This window comes from Alternaria postmessia (genome assembly GCF_024291825.1).
Source record: "Alternaria postmessia strain BMP 2775 chromosome Unknown scaffold_37, whole genome shotgun sequence".
Taxonomy (NCBI): domain Eukaryota; kingdom Fungi; phylum Ascomycota; class Dothideomycetes; order Pleosporales; family Pleosporaceae; genus Alternaria; species Alternaria postmessia.
This window is the reverse complement of record NW_026260110.1, coordinates 86,687-107,363: the sequence shown is the minus strand read 5'-3', so window position 1 is coordinate 107,363 and position 20,677 is coordinate 86,687. Positions and strand designations below refer to the sequence as shown.

Genomic DNA, 20,677 nt, shown 5'->3' with positions numbered 1-20,677 from the left:
AAACGCGCTGCATCACGGTTGGAGTGCGGAGGCGACGGGTGCAGGAAATGGCGATGGCGCGTGAGAGGCCCGAAGCGCGTTCACTCACCTTTTCCCATCACACATTGCTTTTGTCTCGTATCGTCTTAACTAACCTGAGGTATGCAGATATACTCAAGTTTCTTCTTCTTCAACCTCTAGTTTCACAGCCATCAATCAGCCCTCGACGCAGTTCCCGACGCCCCAATCACCAATAGCGGCACCCATCCAGCAAAACCAAGCGCGGCGAAGAGCGACCGTTCATGGGCGGCGGCGACATAACCCTGCTGTTGCCCAGTATCTCGGACTTGGTACTGCAAGCGAGCCTACACATCTCGAGATATATGCTTCTTTACCGGCAACGCCAGCCAGCCCACCGCTGAAACCTACACGCAACCGAATAAAGTTGGCTGCGTTGGCTGCCCATGGAAACACATTGGATGATAGACACACGAATGCGGAAGCGAGGGCAACTGTCAATCAACGGCGTGTGTCGGAGAGCTTCCGGGTGACGAAACCTGTACGCAAGTCTGCGGCATCCGCATCCAAAGCTCCACCATCTAGGACTACACAATCAGCATTCATTGACGATGTGCGACCACAGAAGCCAGCAGCAGATGATGAAGGAACAACTTTGTCAGATCATGTTCCTACCACTCAAGCCTATGAGGTGATGCATCATCGTTTCGCAAGCTCTGAGACTGTTCAGAATGTCAGCCAAGACACCGTGGCCATACGGCCTGTGCAATATTCGGTTGACGTTGGCTTGTTCATTCTCGAAGACGATGATTGTGATGCTACTGAAGCTGGACACGTTGATCTCGACCTGGCTCTCCAGCAACATGAAACTCTGAAATCCGCGGAAGATGACTTCGACTTTGACATCAATGATGATGAACTGCTCGCATTGATACCTGAAGATGGTGGTACATGTTCTGACCTTGCAAAGCCTACTTCGAAGTCCCACGCGCAGTCCTACAACACGGACAACGACAGATTATGCCCCACTCCAGGCTCATGCACCGACATTCCTATCATGCTTGAAGAAGTCACCACCAAGACGAGTTCACAGCAATTGTCAAAACAGTTTACATCTCCAGTCACTCCGACAACGCGCTTGCAGGCCGCATATGGCAGCTCAGGTTCCGCGGAGATTAGGAAACCAATCGTCAGGCCGCCGTTCCCTGAATCTGTTCGCGATCGCTCGCCTATTATCGGTCTCTCGTCAAACTCGTTGCTCAGAACGTGTTTTCGCATCGGTGAGGTGATCAATCAGAGTTGTCAAGCATCCAAGTCTGGGAAGCGCATTATGATCGAAATGTACGCTAGAATCCTTGCTTCGGAGCGAACTGGCACAGAGCAACAATTCACATTCTGCGACCTCTTCCATGCAAGGCCGCCTTATATCAAAGGAGCATACAGCGCTGCGATCTGGAAGTCGGTGCCCCTGTTCGAGTACGACTGCAGTAGGCTTTTACAACAAGGGCGGATATGTCGGTGCATTGGCACCATGAAGCGAGAGGGAAAAGTGTGGACCATGACCGTGCTTAACATTTGGGAAGCTACCTGGGAAGATACTGAGTGGGTAGAGGCCATTGTGACCTTGTAGCAGCATCGTGGGAAGTACTCAGGGGTGCTCAAAACAGGGATGATCTATGGGTGATCTAAGCGTCATAATCGACACCATAGCGGCAGCCGTGAGAGAGAGCTCGATATGCAACGGAGCAATGTATTCACTGCATGTAAGAAGATAGTCCAGGAACGTGTTCTGAGTTATATGCGTTTAAAGACGCTGTTTCGTTTTGACAGGCTCAGAGCATGGTTCACCCTTGGTAGGGGCTTCTTTCCACGTGATGATAGGCCATGATTAACCGCCCCGCCAACGTACGGGCCATTGCTGTTCCACCAATTTGACTTCTGCTCACAGCACGTTGCTGAGAGAATGAATTATAAGGGTCGTCCTGCCAGATTCACCCTACGACGCAATGTTGACGGCGGCCATGACGCCAGCCATCGGTAGCGAACGCGAAACCACCGACTCTCGCGGTGCAGCCATGATGGAGCCTCAACCTCAACTGGAGACAACGCCGCCAAAGACGAATTCGCCCAAAGCACGGTCTCTCTCGGACAGCACGCCCCGTCTTGAGCCCTCTCCGAAGTTCCGCGAACCCGCACGCATGTCCAAAGATGACCAAACTATCGTCGCCAGCCCCAGTACACCGCGTAGGCCAGACTTCCTCTCGCGAGGCCTGTCTCTGCAAATGCCCCCTCGAGAGTCGCCTATGCTCAGTCCCGCGCACTTCGCCGCCCGTGTGCCCCTCTCTCCACAGCTAGATTCGCGTAACACCTACGCGTCGCCTGCTTCTGTCCTGCCCCGACGGTCCCGCGGCGCTGAGTTCTCAAGAGCCTGCACCAACCTCCACCACTCGACGCTGCCCGACCAGTCTTCGCCCGATTCTTCGCCGACCATTACGCAAAAAGGCATCAAGATACCGCCGCGGAAGCCTCGCTCCAACTCAATGCTGCTTGACTCGCCCAATGTGAGCCTACAGGGTGGATGGAGTCACGGCGATAGAACCGCCCCTTCGAGTTCGGTCGGCAGCATCAACATGATGGGCTCAGAGGACTCGAGTAGTTCTTCGGATGAGGTGGATCCACTGGACCCTGAGGACAACGACGACCCTATGATCATGACTCCACAAGCGAAGACCAACACACTATTTCCAGGGCTCAACGCTGGCAACAACGGTGTCTTTTCGAATCTGTTTTCACCCGGTGGACAGCCCAACTTTGCGAGCATGCATCGAGCGAGATTGCGCAAGGGTAGAAGCCGAAAGAGCTCGAGCTCAGCCAGTGGACACAGCTCCATGGCAAGCCCCGGGCCGGCCTCACCGCCAAATGGCAAAGATACGGGATATTTTGCGCGAGAAGCGGCCATGCGTAAAGCGGGTTCGCGACGAGAGAGCCTTTCCCTTTTTGCCAACGACCTCCACATCTCATCTGGAAACGATAGCGGTGACGAGGGCGGTAACATGCCCCAAACTCCGGGTGTAGTACGACGGGTGGTTTCACGGAGGGGTAATCTGCTGGTGAGTACATGAATCAGTACAACGGTACAAGTTGCTAACTTTACTAGCCAAAGTCAAGACAGTTCGGCCGCATCAGAGCGGAGTTGTTCGAAGAAGCTGCTCCCGTTGACAGCGAATTTCGCCGCGAAGCCGAGATCATTCGACAAGTGAGAGAAAGCGACACGGATCTAGAGCGACCTTCGGGAACCGCGCAATCATCACCCAACTTGCTGCCAACAGTTCCAGGCCTGGATGGACCCCTTGAGGGTGTGCCAGAGGAGGGCAGCGAAAGCAACATGAGTCTAGATGGATCGACGTCTAAGGGACTTTTCGGTGCCTTTGGTAGTCTACACAGTGGTCGCAATTCGGTCAGCAACGGCTTCTGGGGTTCACGCGCTGCACACACTCCTCCACCGTCCTTTCCTCGTGCAGAATCATCCGCAATGAGCGAGGACATGAACATGGACTCCCCAACTATAGGCGGTGGGGCATCTAGAGCGTCTACGCCAGGGGCAATGCAGCCTCCCACAGCAGCCGAAGCTTTGAAGAAGTCGAACAAACGCCGGCGAGATGACGATTTCGACGAAGCTTCAATCAAACGTCGTGCAGTCTCACCAGGTGTCAGCGCTCATGGCAGCCCAGTCATCTCGCAGTCTCCTGCACAAAGGGACAACAGTCTTTGGGGCACAAATACCAAGGCCAGCCGGGAAACGTCAATAAGTGGTCAATCACATGGTGAACGCTCAAACAGTGGAGGCAGCATGAGCATGACGCCAACATTGGGCCCAAAGCGGATAGGTCTACAGGGCATGACCGATACCAATGATGGGCTGATGAAGATGAGCATCGAGTGATTGCCAGACGTGACTTTGTGTAGAATATTTGTGGCATTGATCATGACTTAGCGCGGCGTTTCCGGGTCTACGAGATCAAAAAGGGTCGCTCAAGGTGTATAGATACCCATCGTTAATATTTAGTTTCAACATGAAGTAAAAAAAGGCGGATAGCTCCAAGTACACTATGATGTTCTGATGCTCTCCCCTCCACATTTGTGGTCCCTGCACTTCCCGAACCCCACTAAGCGCTCCTGTCCACCCGCAGCTTCGACAACGCGCCAAACAATTGAGGTCGCAACACGAACCTGATCTCCAACTTCCGCATAGCGAGATATCGCAGCCATGTCACGCACAGCAGCTCTCTCCTCTTTCGTCGACAGCGCGCCGCCTGGTGAAGTATGCTCTCTAAATCCACGTGTAGCTTTCGCCAGCACATGTACTGACAGCAACCCAGCTTGTCGAAGTTACCAAGGCAATCAAGTCAATCCTCGGCGATGAATCAGTCCAGAACGAACTCTCGCCTGCCTTCCAAAAGTACAACGAGGAGCAGTACACCACAACGAAGCTTCCGGGCGGCAGCACCGAAGTTCTAGTCAGCGAATACAACTCGTTAGGAGACGGCAGATACTACGACATCGATACACAGAGCTCCTTCGACTTTGACCATGCGACTGGCAAGGCAAGCGCAGTCCAGAGCTACGTTGTCGAGAGCGCGCATGAGGATCTCCTGTATGTCTCACCTCACACAGACACCCTCTGGCCATACGGCACATTGTTTGCGCGAGCTTAGTACTAACACACACCACAGGAAGAGCCTCAACAAGTCCCTCGGCACCCACGCCTCAGAACACTACCCCAAATCCTCCCACGGCGTCTTCCCCGTTCCTTCGTCCCCCTCTTCCCTCGCCATCATCACCGTCGCAAACAAGTACTCCCCCACAAACTACTGGAACGGCCGCTGGCGCAGCTCCTACATCTACGACACCTCCTCCGGCTCCATCTCCGGTAGCATAAAAGTCGACGTGCACTACTACGAAGACGGAAACGTGCGTCTGCTCACCACCAAGGAGGTCAACCTGAGTGCTGGCGGCAGTGCAAATGGAACCGAGATCATGAGGAAGATTGCTGCCGAGGAGAAGAAGTACCAGGAGGATCTCAACAAGGCGTTTGGCAGTCTGAGTGAGGGCGCTTTCAAGGCTCTGAGGAGACAATTGCCGATTACGAGGCAGAAGATTGAGTGGGAGAAGATCAGTGGTTATAGGTTGGGCCAGGACATTGGTGGTGGAAGGAGGTGAGAGGGTTGTCCGATCAATTGATTAGCATAGCGGGTGGTCGAATGCTTGAACGATGAGCAAGAAGAGTGGTATCTTTGAGGAATAGAGGTTACTGAATACGACGCATCCAACAATTCCCAATCCATTACTGATGGTCGTTTCGCCCCTCCCTACTGAAGGTAAGAGTTGCTGTTATCGAGGTCGGCTCCATCAACAACCAGCCTTATTCTTTGATCATTACTTTTCAGCCTCCACTTCGCAGAGACCGCCCGTCTACACAACAGAGCTTTTGGGATCCCTGGATTCCACAAATATCAACGGACAGAAACAGCAGTCATGATACACATACTTTGAAGAACGACTACGCTTCCTCGAAGAGAGTAGATAGGACGGTTGCTCCTACCGAAACAGCACTTCCATGGTATGGCTTCAGCTGCTGGAGCAAAGAAGAGGGAAATGTGGTACAAATCTATATAGTATACTCAACTTGACTATTCAACCTGGACGAATGGAGGAAGAACAGTCCGGTAGATGCTGGTCATTTGCGCAATGGGGTGCTACTTCGAGTGTCTACTCTTCTTCTTGTGCCATCGTAGGCGCCATTATTAGTGCGTCCCTGACCATTTCGTTAGCTTGATAGACACACACCAGTCGGTCGTAAGGGACTAGGTTCGAAGTTCATGGTATTGCATGACTATACCCGCAGAATCCCTGCTATCACTATTCAGGAGGTTCTTCATCTCGTGGTAGTCCTCGTTCGTGTAAACGGTTTCTTACCAGTATGGTAGGTGTTGTTGACGTTGTAAGTGGCTTATCTGCTCTGCATTGTCACGATACCCGTGATTGGAATGAACAATACTCAGACATAGCATTACACGTCACTGACACAAGTCAACAGGGTCGAGACATACCACGCGCTGTGCATCTTCGTACTATTCAAGAAAGACTTCTCCTTACACACCATGACAGCATCCGCATATGTGAATGCCGAAAATGTCGCATCGTTACTTCTAGCCTATACACGAGAGAATCTTCCAATAGCACGGCACGTATCACAGCCATGGTCGAGATAAAGAAAGGAACCCGAAAAAAGACTTCGTATGGCGGATCGCCAGCTCTGAACGCCATGATTCCCGCAATAACGCCTCTGCACAAAAAACAAATATATTCCTAGCTCATGACGATCATTTCGTGATGAAGCCCAAGTAATCGGCAACAATAAGTGTCACCATGCTATTAATGAAGTTAGTACTTGGATCCACAGCACAGGGAGAGAGAAAACTTACGCATGCGGCGCGATGCGCACGTAGTACGTTCCAAAGCCACGGTAGAATCTTAGCAAACCCTCCTCCTTTGCAACCTTCTTGAAGCAATCAAACATGCCCTTGTAAGGCAATGTACCGTCAGGTCCCTTTGTCTGCTTCTGCAATCTCGTCTTCATGAAGTCGAATGGCAGAGATAGGAACGACGCGAAGAAACCTGCTACAGCTGACGCAGTGAGAGTCTGTGTGCGGGATGACAACGATGTGTTCTTGAGTTGCTGTTTCGCTTCCGAGAAGAAAGCCAATTGTCCAAAGTTGAGGGCCATAGCGCGGACGACGGTAGGGTAACTGCCTGCCCATAACCGTGCGACGCCTTCTTGCTTGCTGATGCGGACGAGGGCATCAATAACGGATGTGTAGTTTGCGCGTTGAGCAGCGGGTTTCATTCCATCGGATTGCATGCGGATGAGCGCAAGATCAGCAGGATTGCCCACAATAGCTGCGAGACCACCTGCGGCTAGACCAGCACCTGCACGTTCTTTGAAGCCAATCGCTGTGCCGTTTTCTTTTGCACGTGCGCTGAGTTGCTTCATGAATGTGTCGAAGAAACCCAGGCGGGCGGTTGTGTAGACGGCTTGGCGAAGGATACCAGCGCTGAGTCCTGTGTAAAGATCTAGGACCTTGCCTTGTGCAATGATGTCTCTGAAGACTGTGACTGGGGTGGGCTTGGGTCCAGTTTTTACACCTTCTCCGGCGAGTTGTAGACGCACTTTTACCATGTCTACGGGCTGGATTACGGTTGTTGCGGTCATGCCTGCGATACCACCGTTTACGAATGGTAGTGCTGCGCGCATAAACGGTGTATGTAGGAAGTCTGCAGTAGCTTTCTTGGGGTTCTCAGCGGCTTTGGACATGGCGGAGGATGTGTCTTTTAGAACGGCTTCTGAAGATTGCTTTGCGTTTTCGAGGGCGCGAGCGGCGGGCATCTTAAGGGTTTGAGAGCTGGCGGCTGCTGTTGTTGACATTGCGTTGTCAGTGACAGCCAACAGTCTTGATAAGACGAATTATTTGAAGATGAAGAAAAAATGGACCAGAGGGGTATATCGCTGTCGCTATGCTGCACGAGAATAGAACAAATGTGAAGAAAGACTGGAACTGATGGAGTAAGAAAGTCCACAAAAGAGACTCCATGGCCGAATCTATATCCCAGCATCATGGCACTACGACATGGCGTCTGCGTAAGGTGCTGGCCTGGGCAGAGCCTCAGCCTGAGACGCAGTTCCCATGCGCCCTTCACCGCGGCCGTGGACGTCGCAAGCTAGCCGGCTATGACATAGATGTACAGCTTCCTCCGGCGCACAGGAAAGATTGGCATCGGACGTGTGAGCGCAGCCGAAAGCTCACGCACGTGCGATAACCCTTCTTTTTCCGATTGCACCCGCGCAAGTAAATTGTGGATGCTGAGAGACGGTGTAGGAGCATAGTTGGGTGCGTACCTCGTGCGCTGAAGTCTGTGCGGAGGATCCAGTCCGCGTCGGAGGAGTGGGGTGTGGGTCGCGGGTTTAGTGGGTATGGTGGTATGCGCTCGACTACCCGCTTTCTAGTATCAAACGACAATGCGACAGTACAGGTCAAGCTGATAGAGCAGAAGAACAAAGTTGTGAACAAGGCTGTGAGTGAAGATACTCGGAGGACAGGAGTAGCACGATGATCTGTTATTCTTAGTTGTCAACAAGGCCAGCCAGTCGACCGGTGCCATGAATTGAGGGGTGAGCTGCGTTTCCCCGCATCGAAGAGCTGCCCCAACGAGCCACTGAGGTGAACAGCTGCTCGTCCTACGAGGTGCCAATTGCTGATGGGCCAATCGGGCAGCACCGATTTCCTACACTCTGATGCCATCCTTACTTCACAGGTCTCCATGTTGAAGTTTAACGTGCACGGCGGAGCGGCACAAGCTGGGCGCATTGATTGTCGCGTGTCCAAGCCATCCGTTTTCCCATGTACCGTTGAGGCTCATGTCTTTGCCCATGGTACACCTCGGGAGATACACGATCTTCAGGCACAGAGAATCCCGTCTCTATTGCGCCACATGCGGAACCGCTTGCATGTGAGCGATGACGTTGGTCGTAACGGCCAGCCCTCGGCCAATCGAAAGATTGCAACTTCAACACCAGAGCGTTCTGTCATATGCCAATAAGTCTAACCATCAGCAAACCTGTGTGGCAGTACATCAAGATGCGCTGTCGCGATACCCTGGCACTAGATGCAGTGATCTCACTGTGCTTTTCCGGGTAAGATTTGGATTTCCGTAAACACAACGTGCGTCCGTGCGTCGTTCTTTGCCGATGTGCATGATATGCTCTATGCTTTTTACTCGTTGAGTGTTGATATACCGTCGTTTCGCAGATCGAAGTCAACCAAAGAGATCGTTTTGCTTTGGGCGAGACCCTGGGTTCTTTGGCGCTCAATGGGGCGGTGTTCAGATCTTGTGCTCAGGTGCGCGGCCAGAGTTGGACTCGGTGACCCGAAGGTATCCGCGGCCGAAGACATCGTGGGTGACGACAAGCTGTGAAGCACTTTGTTAACGGAAGAATATTAAAGCGGGTTCTGCCATTGCGTGGTATCAGATCTGTTGCCGAGGAAATGTCCGTGGACAAGTGGAAGGTCAGACATTTTTCGACACAGGGTCGGGGATGTGGAGGCGCACAGCCGGGTCTGAACGCTTGCAGAAGGAACGAAAGGCTTGCGAACGTATTGTTGAGAATTCATTGTGGTACAGAAGACTGGTACCCTCTTCGGGATTAAGTGCTATCCCGCATAAACCGCGCAGCTTGTCCGCTGTCTCAACATCTTCTGCTAGAATCGCTAGATGTTTGCATCTTTGGGTATCATTCAGCCCATCCGAAGCCCAAACGCCGAAACAACAGCACATAGACTAAGTTGACATCTCACTGTCACTCGGGTCTCCGAGATCCTCAATATTGCTTGATTGTGTTGGTTGTCGAGTTCTGGGAGCCTGTAGATTTGAGCTCGCATCAGGCATGTCATCGTCGCTACCGTCGATTTTCTGGATTTCCCGACGAGGAGCCTTCACATCATCGTCTGAACTGTCACCTTCAAGTTCAGCTTGCTGCATGCGTTTGATCCTGCGTACGAGGATAGGGTCGGTGCGAACGTCGTTTGCGGTGAGCATCTGAGAAGCAATGTCAGCACAGGCACATAGCGGGAAGAGTAGCCGAACGAGTCGGAATAATATGTGGCGGCACTTACTTTGTCGCACCCATTGACGGGACATTCCACAGCTTTTTGGCCGTCCACTCTGTGAGGGCCCTTTCGGATCATATCGAGGATGGCATTCTTCTCGAATGTGTGAGGACACTTGTTACTCGAATATGGCTCCTTGAACTGCTGATACGTGATGGGACACCTCGTGCTGACTGTAGCCCTGTCGACTACAATGTCATCATCATCATCAAACTCTCCCCGTTGTGTGGTGTCCGTAATGCCAGGCGCTGGCGATCCGGACTCGGTGAACCATGTGTCTTCATGTCCCAATACGGGGCCGTCGTCGCCGAATTTCGCGTCGTGCACCGTACGCTTGAAGTCGCGGTAGTCGTTGTTACGGGCGTAGCGGCTTGTGTGCGAGCGCGCTGTGTAGGCGTCCTTTTCGCGCTGTATGCGCGCTGCAAACAGCTCGCTCGCACCGGTGAGGGCTACACGAGAACCGTCAAGAGGAGTAGGTCCAGGTGTTGGTCCATCATCCATCTCATCATCGTCCCTGTCTCGTGCGTGTGCCCGCTGACTCGCTGCTTGGGTCTGGGTTTGTCGCTGATTTTCGCGCTGCGTCATCTGAGTCTCATACTCTTCTGCCAGTCGCGCAGGCGCATTACTCCTCAACCATTCCAGGGCTTCCTCGATGCGCTGCGCTGCGATCTCCGAGTCGATGACTGCTCGCATGCTTTCCTCGAGCTTTATAGTCGCCTCGTCTACGTTCGCCTGCAGTTCTGCCATGACGCGCTCTTCATCTTCTTTGTCGTCCAGACTCTTGCCTGCGTCCCATTTCTTCTGTCGCCGGCTTATGTACTCAGCGTGTTCGCGCAGCATGTCATTGACACTGGCTGCAGCATTGGTGATGTGCTCGGTGGCTTGTTTGTTATGCCTTTTGATATCGTTCATATTACGCCCTTGTAGGCTGCGCAGTTCTCGTGTCGCTTCTGCATCGAGGGGGTGAGACGGCTTCTTGTACTCTGGCAGGAGGTCGGCATTGCGATTACTGCTGTTGGTACGGTTTGGAGTAGATGCCACGGACTGGCGACTGGCCGACGGTCTCGCTGTCGAGTGCCGAGTTCGAGACGACATTTCGTCTTCTCTGAGTGGTTTTGCTGCAAGTGCCGTGTTTTGGAGATGCGAAGGCACGAAACACGATGCGGGGAACGCGTCGTTGGAACACTTTGGTACTAGCGTGGTCGCCAGATCACATGTCAATCGCTCTAGGGTTGCTATCTACAGATGCATGGATAACTGCAAATCGCCGGTATGCTAAGTAGTTGAAACACAAAAGGGACCCTTACAGATATATCTGATGCGATTTTGCGGGAAACGTACAAATTGCCTTACTAGAGAAGAGTTGCAGAAGCGAACGTGTACGGCGTACAAGCTCCGAAATCCTCCCACGCCTGTGAACATGTGAGGCAAACAATCACCTCTCATGACCCGCGACGATAACTCTGTGTTCTCACTCTCCCTACAATAAGCTACCAGCACCAAGAATATAACACGCTATTCTGGGTGTTCGATTGCAGGATGCAATTTCCTTTCTTGGTGGGACCGTCGTCCCCCACGCACTTTTGGGTCAAATTCCCGGCCATGCAGAGCCGGCATACCAAGTCAGCGCCCAGCCGGGCGCATGCCGTAACGTCGGAATAGTGGAGTCAGATCAGCTCATGGCCGCATATTCCAAGCCTTCTCCACGCTATTCCCGCCGTTTATCCATAGGCATGTGGTCAGATGAGAGGTCTCCAGGTTAGCGTGTAATCGAGGAGTAGTCTTACTGCCTGTCTCATTACTTTGCATTGGTCAGTTTTCAGGATGAATCGTGCAAGACAAAACGTGAAGAAGATGAGGTGTTTGCTTATTTGGAAGTATTGATATTTGGGCCGTATCGAAATCTACGGTCCACGTCTTAGCCTCTTCGACGCTGACCGATGCGTCTATTATCCAATTTTCCCGAAAAGTGTGTGGTATCATAATATGTTGAAGAAGAAATAATGACCCTCCGGATGCAAGTACTCCATAAGCTTGAGCGAACATCAATCGCTCCCTAATCGCTATCATAACCATAACGTTCATACGTGCCCCAGGAACGCCACCCCGCACGCTCTCCAAGATGCCGTCTTAGAGGTACAACATGTGCAGGGACGTTGCGATGGCCCTGAGTCACGAGACATCTGCCTCTAAGCTGCGCTGTCGTCTCCGGAGTCGACGCGTGCCTTGGCCAGCGTGGCCACGCTTGTGTTGCTTTCGATTCCTTCTCGCCATGCGTCTCAATCTTCACCTCATTACGCTCGTGATTGTAGTTGTAGTCTGTGGTGCCTTGTTGGACAGAGGAAGGCCCTTCTCGATATCGCGCATCTTGTTGGCGTTCTTGCTTGGGGGTGGCGAGTTAAGTCTGATGCCTGTTCTTCGGTTCTGGCGGTTCTGCTTGCCTGTGTCGGCAGTGGAGCGGCCAGTGAAGCGGCGAGAGGCACGACGAATGGATGCTCGAACGTCCCATTGGCGCTTCTTCGCGAGCCACCAGAGTACTCCTGAGGCAACTGATCTGATGTTAGTTCATGCATCTTCAATTCTGTACTGTGAGACATACTGGATCCAAGCACGACTACGACCGCGACCACAATGATCGCTGCGATAGCACCTCCGGAGAGCTCGAAAGCACCCTTCTGCGATCCCGCAGCACCAGCGTCACTTGGATCTTGCGGGTTGTCGTTGCCGCCATTGTAGCCGGGAGGGGGAAGCTCGCTTCCCGAAGACGAGTCCTGAGCAAGGGCGAGAAGCGGGAGGAGAAGGGAGAAGAGGAGAGGCCTGCTCATGGTGTTGGTATCTAGTGTTGAAATGCGGCGCAGACGGGACAAGTGATCGGATATCAGGTTGCACGAGGATGGCGTGAAGGACGTTCGATCAACTGGAGGAATACCAACAACTCGCTACCGGGACGGAGGGCATGTCTCTATATTTGCCTGCCCGCGTGCAAACATCTTTTACCCAAGCCAATACCTTCCCTATCGCTCGTCCAATACCCCGCCAGTCTCAGGGCTCCTGGGCGGTTACCATCGTGCGCTTGGACGGCAGACCAGGTTGGCTGCCGGAGAATACATCAGGCCATCTTCTTAATATAGCGGCATTGGCGTCGACTTTTGTCGGCTTGGGAGGATAAGCTGAGGGGATTGGCAGGGCGTGATGGGTAGTGGGCGCGTAACGTCGTGGATGAAGATCACCGTGCAGCGGAGCTAGGGCGGGCTGAAGTGTGATTGGATGGACCCTGGTAAGAAGCGCCCGGCTAGCATGTCGCCGCACGCTTGTGTTTCAGGGAGAGCATGCGAGAAGACGACTCTTCTTCGTCAACTGCAAGGCGTACTTGTGACAGCTACCGCTTATCGTAGTCGGTGTGGCCGTAGTACGTAGGTATTTCTGGCTCCTCATCTCCGGTACGCTTCACGTTAGCCACCAACCTTACGGCGCAATGCGAATCATACGATGCAAAAAAAGAACTCAGATGACAGGCAAAACGACCTTCCCCGCAAACACTGGCAATACAGGAACTAGTCTGGCGGATGCATGCTGTCACCCAAATCCACGACGGCTGTCAGTGTGATGCGTCGGTGGATGCAATTTCATTCGAGTTGTCGCGTTTCACGTCTGCCATCATGTGTCCGCTGCCACGCCAGGCATCGTCTAGAAATAGACGAGAGGACATCGACGGTAATTGGAGAGGATTTCAGCGACTCAGAGCAAAGCGTAGCAAGAGGTATTGAGCTATCCTTCGATGAACAGGCTATAGCTGTGATCACTGCAATGTGAACGATATTCCGACACGACATGCTGAGAATACTGGACTTGGAAACTAGTGGCCGTTGCTTCATATACGACGGAAATCAAAGAGGAAGTAATGATCTGGACTTTGTGATGACAGAGTATGCCGCAGCAAGAGAGGTGGCCGAGTGTAATGAGGTGGGATGCGTGCAGTGAAGCTTCGACAATTGTTCCGCTTTCCGTAGGTATCGTTTCTCGTATCATCGCTCCTGCCATCATGTCTAGCTCGGGCGTTCTAGTCGGAAGTTATGTTGTGACTTGCCACAGCAAATGAAGGAAAGAACGACGATGAGAGCAGAGCTGCAAACTTCGCCACCCCTCACTCCTTCCACAACACAACATATCGCTTCCATCTACATCGAACAGCTGACCTGCAGTGTTGTTTCTTGCCGTTCACTTACTCTGTCTGGTTTTCCACCCCATCTCACCTACTCGCATCCGCACCGCACCTGTCACTGAACAGCCACTTACCATGGCTGGGAAGGCTGGAAGAGGCGAGCAGCTGCCGAAGGAGCAGAACCCCTCAAGACTCAGAAATGAAGTACGCCCAGAATCAACTGACGATGAGCGGGATCGCAGGAGCACCGCCATTCAGGTTCCAAACAGCGATACGATTGTTCCCGAAACTCAGCCTGGCCACGCTGGAGATTTCCATTGTGGCGACCCTGTTGCCGACAATGAGTCCGAGTTCAGTCTAAGTCCAAACTCCGTGGCCCTTCTGGAGCGCACTGCGGTGACGAAGAAGACGGAGACGACTCAATGCATTCCATTCTTTGGCAAGCTTCTTTCGAGGAATCCTATTGGAAGGAATGACAGCTCTGCATCAGCAGCTCCAAGCCCTAACCCATTCGCGATCTCATACTCACAGGCAAGGAAAGTTTCCAGTAAGCCACCTCCGAAGGAGGTTGCTACTGCCGCGCAGTCTATTCATCTCGGGTTGAGAACACTTGATATCCAAAAGCACAAAGGTCATGCATCTCGAGGTGAGTAAGCGTCCTACCCAAGGTCGATCCGACTAACATCGTCACTGCGACGGTAGAGCCTGCACACGTTCCACCACCGTGTCTTCCCGACAGCGCTCATCTTGGTGAGCCATGTACTATGAGCAACCAAAATATGGACGTCGTGGATCAAACGGCCACTAGAAGATCTCAGGAAGAGCCTACTTACACCCTGTAAGAGCTCCCAGCAAGCCGATAGAACTCCACTAATACGCTTAGGCCCCCGCAGGCGGATGCGATGTCTAGCATCCCTCCTTCAGCACAGCTTAACGCCAGGCCTGCTTCTGGAATGAATAGGGTCCCCGGTGTCAAGAAGGGTAGGAAGCATAGAAAGGAACAGCTCTCTCAGCAGCGTCTAGGCTCACGTCCCCGACCAAGAATCACACCAAGCCACGCTCGTCAAGCCGGAACGATTGGTGGATCAGCACCTGATACCTCCACCGACCCTCTATTTCTCTCCCAAATGAACGCGGATGGCGATGGAGTACATGCTTTCCGCGCTCCTGTCGACGATCCACAAAGGCATGCATATGCTCAAGAGTCCCAGTTACCGAATGAAGAACATGGGTGTATTGCTGACGACAAGGAGCCCTGCAATACTATACCAAGCCTCATGGATACGACCTTCCGAGACTTTCAAGATTCCTCTACTCAACGTCAGTTCCCTACAGCTTCCGTGCAGGGTCCCTCGACCTCGCCTGAGACACTTAATACAACCGAGCCAAAGCAACAACCGTTGACAACTTTTCACGATCAAGCTCGCAGTATCGGCCCTGATAAACGGGTTGCGTTCTCAGCCCAGACTTCTGGTCCCTATGCCTTGCCTAACAGTCACGAGCCAGTCGAAGCACCCGCTGTACCGACTCAGTCTCACCAGCCGAGCTTGTACGCAGACAACAATCGGGTCGCACCTCAGCCAAGGATTAACGAAGCTCATCCGCATGGCATCCCGAATCGAGACGGGCCTCTCCGTATGACCAAATCACGACGGAAGTTACGACCTAGCGGACCAACATCGTATGATACCCAAGGAAAAGCCATTTCTCCTAGTGTCGAGCACGCCATGGAGACCGTGAGAGTAGCGATACTTGCGAACAAGTATCGGATACAGCATGAGATCACGACGCTCACCCAGAAACATAAGGCTGAGCTTGCTGAGCTTCAATGCACGATCAACAATCAGATTCAGTCGATCGCAGATCATGACAGGAGGTATCGGGACCTGAGAAAAACTCTTAGTCAACTCACCAACACGGCCAAGACAAATCAAAGATTCGTCACGGGCCTTCAGCAGGACTCTGAGAATCTGCAAAAGTCCGCTACAAGCTTCCATAAAGAGTGCGGAAAGACATTGACTAAGAAGATCACCGAACTCGAGGACGAAAAGCGGTCATTACAGGAAGAAGTTGGGACAATGACTGACAAGCTCGCCGCAACCCAACGCAAGATGAGGTCGACGCTCGATGACCTTTGGATACGATTTGTCGTATCGGAGTCTAAGAGGGAGGATCTGACAGAAAATTTGGCCAAGCAGGAAGCTGCACTAGAGGAAGAGCGCAAGAAGCGCAATGAATTCGGGAAGCAGCTTTTTTCTGATGTCCAAAGCATTCCGCGTCAAGTTGTCGACAGCTCCGTTGCTCTCACTAAAAAGATCGAATTGCTCCAGGTCACGCTTGATAACGCTACTGCTCACAGTAGCCAGAATGACCAAATCAAAGAGTGTTTAGAGGCCTTGCAACCCCTTCGGCTGACACCTGTCATGACAATGCAAGACATTGAGAGGATGAGTAATACACCGAATCTTGTGCACGAACGGTCAGTGACAGTGCTATATCTGCTACATGTCACCGTACTAATTTATTGCACAGCCTGGATTTAGGTCTCGATACTCTTTCAAAGACCGTAACGAGCAAAGCACTACCTGACGCAGAGCTTCAAGAATTCGTTAAAGAACAAAAAAACAGTCTCCAGACAGAAATGCTGAGATATGAGGAGGTCACAGCCGAGAACTGCAAGACGCATGAATCGAACGTCTGTCTCAAGTCGCGACTCGATGCGCAGCAACAACATTGCACCCGACTAGAAGAGCAGATCAAAGGTTACGAAAAGGTTGAAGTCGATCTCAAAGCCTCGTGCGAGCAACTAGAACGCGACCTGGGGGTACTGAAAGACGTTCCACCTATCGATACATCAGGGCTTGAGCAGGAAGCTCTTGATCTCCGTCAAAAGTTGCAGAAGGCGAGAGAAGATCTCACAACGGTCAATACCAAGGTTAAGGAGATTGAGAAAGAAAGGGATACATACGAAGTAACCGTTTCCAAGCTCATCCTTGTTGCCATGGTTTTGACAATCAGCAGGGCTATTGTGAAGACGTCAAGATGCAGCTGCGCGAGTTGCAGCAGAGGCCAGCGGTAAACAGGTCGCCTTATCTCGCGACTTCACTAATTTTGTGAACAGCTCGAAGAACACGCTGCCGTTCGAGAGCAGATAGCAAAGGACTGTCAAAGTGAATTCTCGGAGAAAGAGCGCAGCTTCAAGAGAGAGATCCATCGACTTACGATCGATCACGACGAGAAAGAGAAAACAATTCAAGAGCTGAACGACAAGCTGAATGCTGCAGATACCCAACTAGATGAGCTGAGTAAAAACATTCAAACGCTCGAGTCAAAGTCGGCCGAAATAACGGACCTCCAAGCACAGCTCCAAAATACGACAGAAGAGTTGCACAGCAAGAAACGAGACTGCGCAGATTTGACCCGTCGCTCTCAAGAGAAGACGGAGAAGATGTCGGAGTTGCAAGGCCTATATAGCAACCTCCAGGCTGAAGTAACCCAGCATCAAACGACCATGCAAACCATGCGCCGGGACGCTGACAACGAGATCACAAAGATGCGACAAGACGCTAGTAACACGTTTCAACTATCTTCTAATCAGGTCTCGAACCTCCAGGAGGAAAAGAAAAGTCTGTCAACTCGACTTGAGCAAGCTCAGATGAATGAAGCAAAACTACAACATGAGGTCGCAGAACTACGAGCTGCAAAAGAAGCAGACATTTCTCGATTACAAGCGAAAGTAGATGAGAAGAGTCAGAAGCTAGTCGAACAGCATCGCATCGAAGTCGATGATTGGAGGCGCCGCATGAGCCAGAAAGATGCTGCCCTTGAGGAAATGGAAGCGAAAATGCGGCTCGCTGAAGACCAACATAAAACCAAAATCGCGACCGATCTTGAAAAGGCTGAGTCAAACATGCGCAAGCTTGAAGAGCAGTATCGAGATTCTCTTCGAGTGATACGCGAGCAAGGTAATCTCAATCAGCAGGTCGGCTCCCAAGTACATGCTGCCAGAGGAATCCTTGTAGAATCAGGTGAAACCACCCAGGCAGTGAAGGCTCGGAATAAAGTCAGCCGGCAAAACCATTCGATGCTCGAAGTCTCCGAGGAACAAGATTCTCATTCCAAGAAGCCGTTGTCAGTCTTCCACCCCATGTCTTCACAATCTCAGCTCGAAGACGATGATCTTTTTGCAACCCAGTTCAAAGAACAGGGCGGGATCGACGAAATTTCCAACGAATCAATCGATGTTCATCATGAGCCTCGAACTGCCACAGAAAGTCATGATGCTCAAAATTTGTCCATGACCCAGGATGCTTCCAAGGGAGATCTGTTACGAGCGCCACAGCAACAGCTCAAGCATCAGGTCTCAAGCTCCTCCGATCTCAGTAACATGTCTACTGACGAATTAACGGCGATGGAGAAGTCCCAACCCGTGTCGACTGGTATGCTTGCAGGCCGCGACCGTGATGGGTTCAACTCTGGCAACGCATCTCCTGAATTCTCCCAGACGCTGGAAGAGACTCAATGCGTACCGTCTATCGTGTCTCGGAATTATAATCGTGATCCTTTTCATCGTGGTACAGCCTTGGCCGATGTAGGAGTCGCGTTGGTAGCCGACAACGAGTCTGTGGCTGATTCACAATCATTTCGATCGTCTGGACGACCAAAATCGCAAGCTAACACAGCATCTCGGATGATGCCGCCTCACAGTAACAACTCTGATTACCCTCGACCGAGTGTTGAGGATTATGCGGTGAACCTTGGAGCATCAACTCGGCATACCATGTATGGCAGTGCTAATCTGAAGCTGAGCAGCAGCAACTCCCGGCCGTCCAAGCTGTCTTCTCCAAAGCAAATCTATAGCCAGTGTGAATCGCGACGCTCCGCTCCGACTGGACTTCAACACAGTTCCTCGCAAAACATGAAGCAGGAACATACGAAGAAGCGAAAGAGTAGCATTGACCAGACAGAGAGAGATTCAGCCACCAAAAAGCAGCGCTCCAAATCTCAACCCCGTCCCTTAGACTCCTCACCTGGTCTTCTAAGCCAATCTTCATTTGTTGCAGTTACTCGTCCCAAAGCACAGAATATCATGCCATATTCCCAAGGCGGTGCTGCAACTTCATCTCAATCGAAAGCTCAGGTCCCCTCCTCCCGCCCCCGCGCTCGTATCTCTCGTCAAGCTCCGTCTTCTGGTGACGCATACTTCCCTCGTAGTCAATCTTCGTCCCACGTAGCCGCTAGTGGCCCGATCCGGCGTTCCTCGACCCGTCTCACAAGGGGCAAGGGTGAGTATGTTCTTGTTGTAGTAGTGTCTGAACGAAGCTAACGCGACCGGTATAGGTAAGAACAGCATCGCGTTCGGGAACGCCTGCAACGAGCGCTTTAACCAGGAGCTGGACCAGCCGCGGTGAGTAAGGCACCGTAGACATTTTGGATGGAGCGCGTGCGCGGGAAATTCGTGTATGTTTGAGGACTTCATGATACTCGACATTGATCTCGGTTCAAGTCGTTCGCTTATCGACCGGCGTTCGAGGTATGCAGGAACTACGTGACGTAATATGGTAGGGGTCTCCATGGACAGTGATTATAGAGGTAGCGACCTCTGCAGAGACTGGATTGTGTGGGGGATGCTGTCTTTTAGTGAACTGTATTCCACATTGTCGATATACCTACGTAGTAAACCCAATGCAAGTATCATGTAGTGGAACCTCTTCAAGCTTTGTACTTGCGTAGGAGTGCAGTTCTTCTTTGGAGAGCCTGTGTCGCCCGGAACGCGCTTCACCAAGCGATTGTGGGTGGTCGGTGCTGCTGTTCGAGTGATTTGGCGCTAAGGTTTGTGACGTTGACAGGCTGCTTGAAGCGCTCCTTTGCCACCCACACCACCAGCCCACATTCAACGATCTCTTTTTAGGAGGTTTCGAATACCCTTATAGCCATCTTCGCACCATAGACATCCTTTGTCTTCCATTCTGCGTTCCTTTTGAGCCATCGCGGCCCATTGACGACGACGGCGGTACGGAAGTCCCAAACTGCTCCTGGCTCTACCCTCCACAATGCCGCTCCGAAACCTGACTCAATTCGGCGAGAAGCTGGCAAAAACTACAAAGACCAGTTCCGGCTTACGGCAATCTCATACGAAGTGGGGCTGCCCATATCCACGCCCTCGTGTTGACATTATAGCTGGTAAATTCTATCCTGTCCGAGTCGGTGACAACCACAACAGCCTCAGCAAAAGACCACAAATAGTTGAGCAAAAGTTGAAACTTCCTCCTCATCCTCAGTACTCGGTAGGCTGAGGGAAAGAGGACATGGCGCTTCTTTGTTCCTGGTTGTTAACCTCTGCCGCTTGCTTTCACGGCGACGGCGGCCATATCCCAGGACATGTAATTTTAGTATCTAACTGACACTAATATCTCGAGTTGACTGCGCACCGAGGTTGACGAGCGACTGTGCTTCGAGCACCGGCAGTATCGCCGGCAATACCTGTAGGGCAGGTTCGACCTTCGCTATGACAGCCGCACCAAGCGAGCGCACAACGACCCCTTTCTGCTTCAAGGATGGAGGACGCCACGAGTGCATTGTGAGTAGCTGCTTCTCCAGTTGTTGTCATACATTTATACGAAGGTCACGACCTTGACTGTGCTGACGTATTCTTCAGATTCGACATCTCAGCAAGAGGCCATAGATCCCGGCTCCGCCGCCCTGAGTAAGTCCTGAACGCCTTTGTCCCTTCCCAGTCTTCTTGTATCCTCCTGTAGGCGCAGGGTGTAGGAGTATCGATCGCCCATATCCT

General features: G+C 52.1%; 7 protein-coding genes across 7 annotated transcripts; 4 read left to right on the top strand and 3 right to left on the bottom strand.

Annotated features, from left to right (window-relative positions):
- Positions 1–691: 691 nt before the first annotated feature.
- Positions 692–1,627, top strand: J4E82_006379 (uncharacterized protein; the record flags this gene model as incomplete). The annotated part of the gene is made up of 1 exon (XM_051732636.1): positions 692–1,627. One exon carries the CDS (start codon positions 692–694, stop codon positions 1,625–1,627), a length of 936 nt encoding a protein of 311 aa, XP_051587586.1.
- Positions 1,628–2,003: 376 nt separating this feature from the next.
- J4E82_006378 (uncharacterized protein) lies at positions 2,004–3,940 on the top strand (the record flags this gene model as incomplete). The annotated part of the gene is made up of 2 exons (XM_051732635.1): positions 2,004–3,107; positions 3,155–3,940. The coding sequence occupies 2 exons, from the start codon at positions 2,004–2,006 to the stop codon at positions 3,938–3,940; spliced, it is 1,890 nt and encodes a 629-aa protein (XP_051587585.1).
- A 324-nt stretch (positions 3,941–4,264) lies between these two features.
- Positions 4,265–5,217, top strand: J4E82_006377 (uncharacterized protein; the record flags this gene model as incomplete). The annotated part of the gene is made up of 3 exons (XM_051732634.1): positions 4,265–4,318; positions 4,377–4,651; positions 4,731–5,217. The coding sequence occupies 3 exons, from the start codon at positions 4,265–4,267 to the stop codon at positions 5,215–5,217; spliced, it is 816 nt and encodes a 271-aa protein (XP_051587584.1).
- Positions 5,218–6,478: 1,261 nt separating this feature from the next.
- MIC33 (putative mitochondrial 2-oxoglutarate/malate carrier protein) lies at positions 6,479–7,483 on the bottom strand (the record flags this gene model as incomplete). The annotated part of the gene is made up of 1 exon (XM_051732633.1): positions 6,479–7,483. One exon carries the CDS (start codon positions 7,481–7,483, stop codon positions 6,479–6,481), a length of 1,005 nt encoding a protein of 334 aa, XP_051587583.1.
- A 1,910-nt stretch (positions 7,484–9,393) lies between these two features.
- Positions 9,394–10,817, bottom strand: J4E82_006375 (uncharacterized protein; the record flags this gene model as incomplete). The annotated part of the gene is made up of 2 exons (XM_051732632.1): positions 9,394–9,651; positions 9,729–10,817. 2 exons carry the CDS (start codon positions 10,815–10,817, stop codon positions 9,394–9,396), a joined length of 1,347 nt encoding a protein of 448 aa, XP_051587582.1.
- Positions 10,818–12,008: 1,191 nt separating this feature from the next.
- Positions 12,009–12,547, bottom strand: J4E82_006374 (uncharacterized protein; the record flags this gene model as incomplete). The annotated part of the gene is made up of 2 exons (XM_051732631.1): positions 12,009–12,271; positions 12,322–12,547. The coding sequence occupies 2 exons, from the start codon at positions 12,545–12,547 to the stop codon at positions 12,009–12,011; spliced, it is 489 nt and encodes a 162-aa protein (XP_051587581.1).
- Positions 12,548–14,019: 1,472 nt separating this feature from the next.
- J4E82_006373 (uncharacterized protein) lies at positions 14,020–19,295 on the top strand (the record flags this gene model as incomplete). The annotated part of the gene is made up of 6 exons (XM_051732630.1): positions 14,020–14,530; positions 14,587–14,722; positions 14,768–16,363; positions 16,417–16,912; positions 17,006–19,169; positions 19,225–19,295. The coding sequence occupies 6 exons, from the start codon at positions 14,020–14,022 to the stop codon at positions 19,293–19,295; spliced, it is 4,974 nt and encodes a 1,657-aa protein (XP_051587580.1).
- Between the last annotated feature and the right edge of the window lie 1,382 nt (positions 19,296–20,677).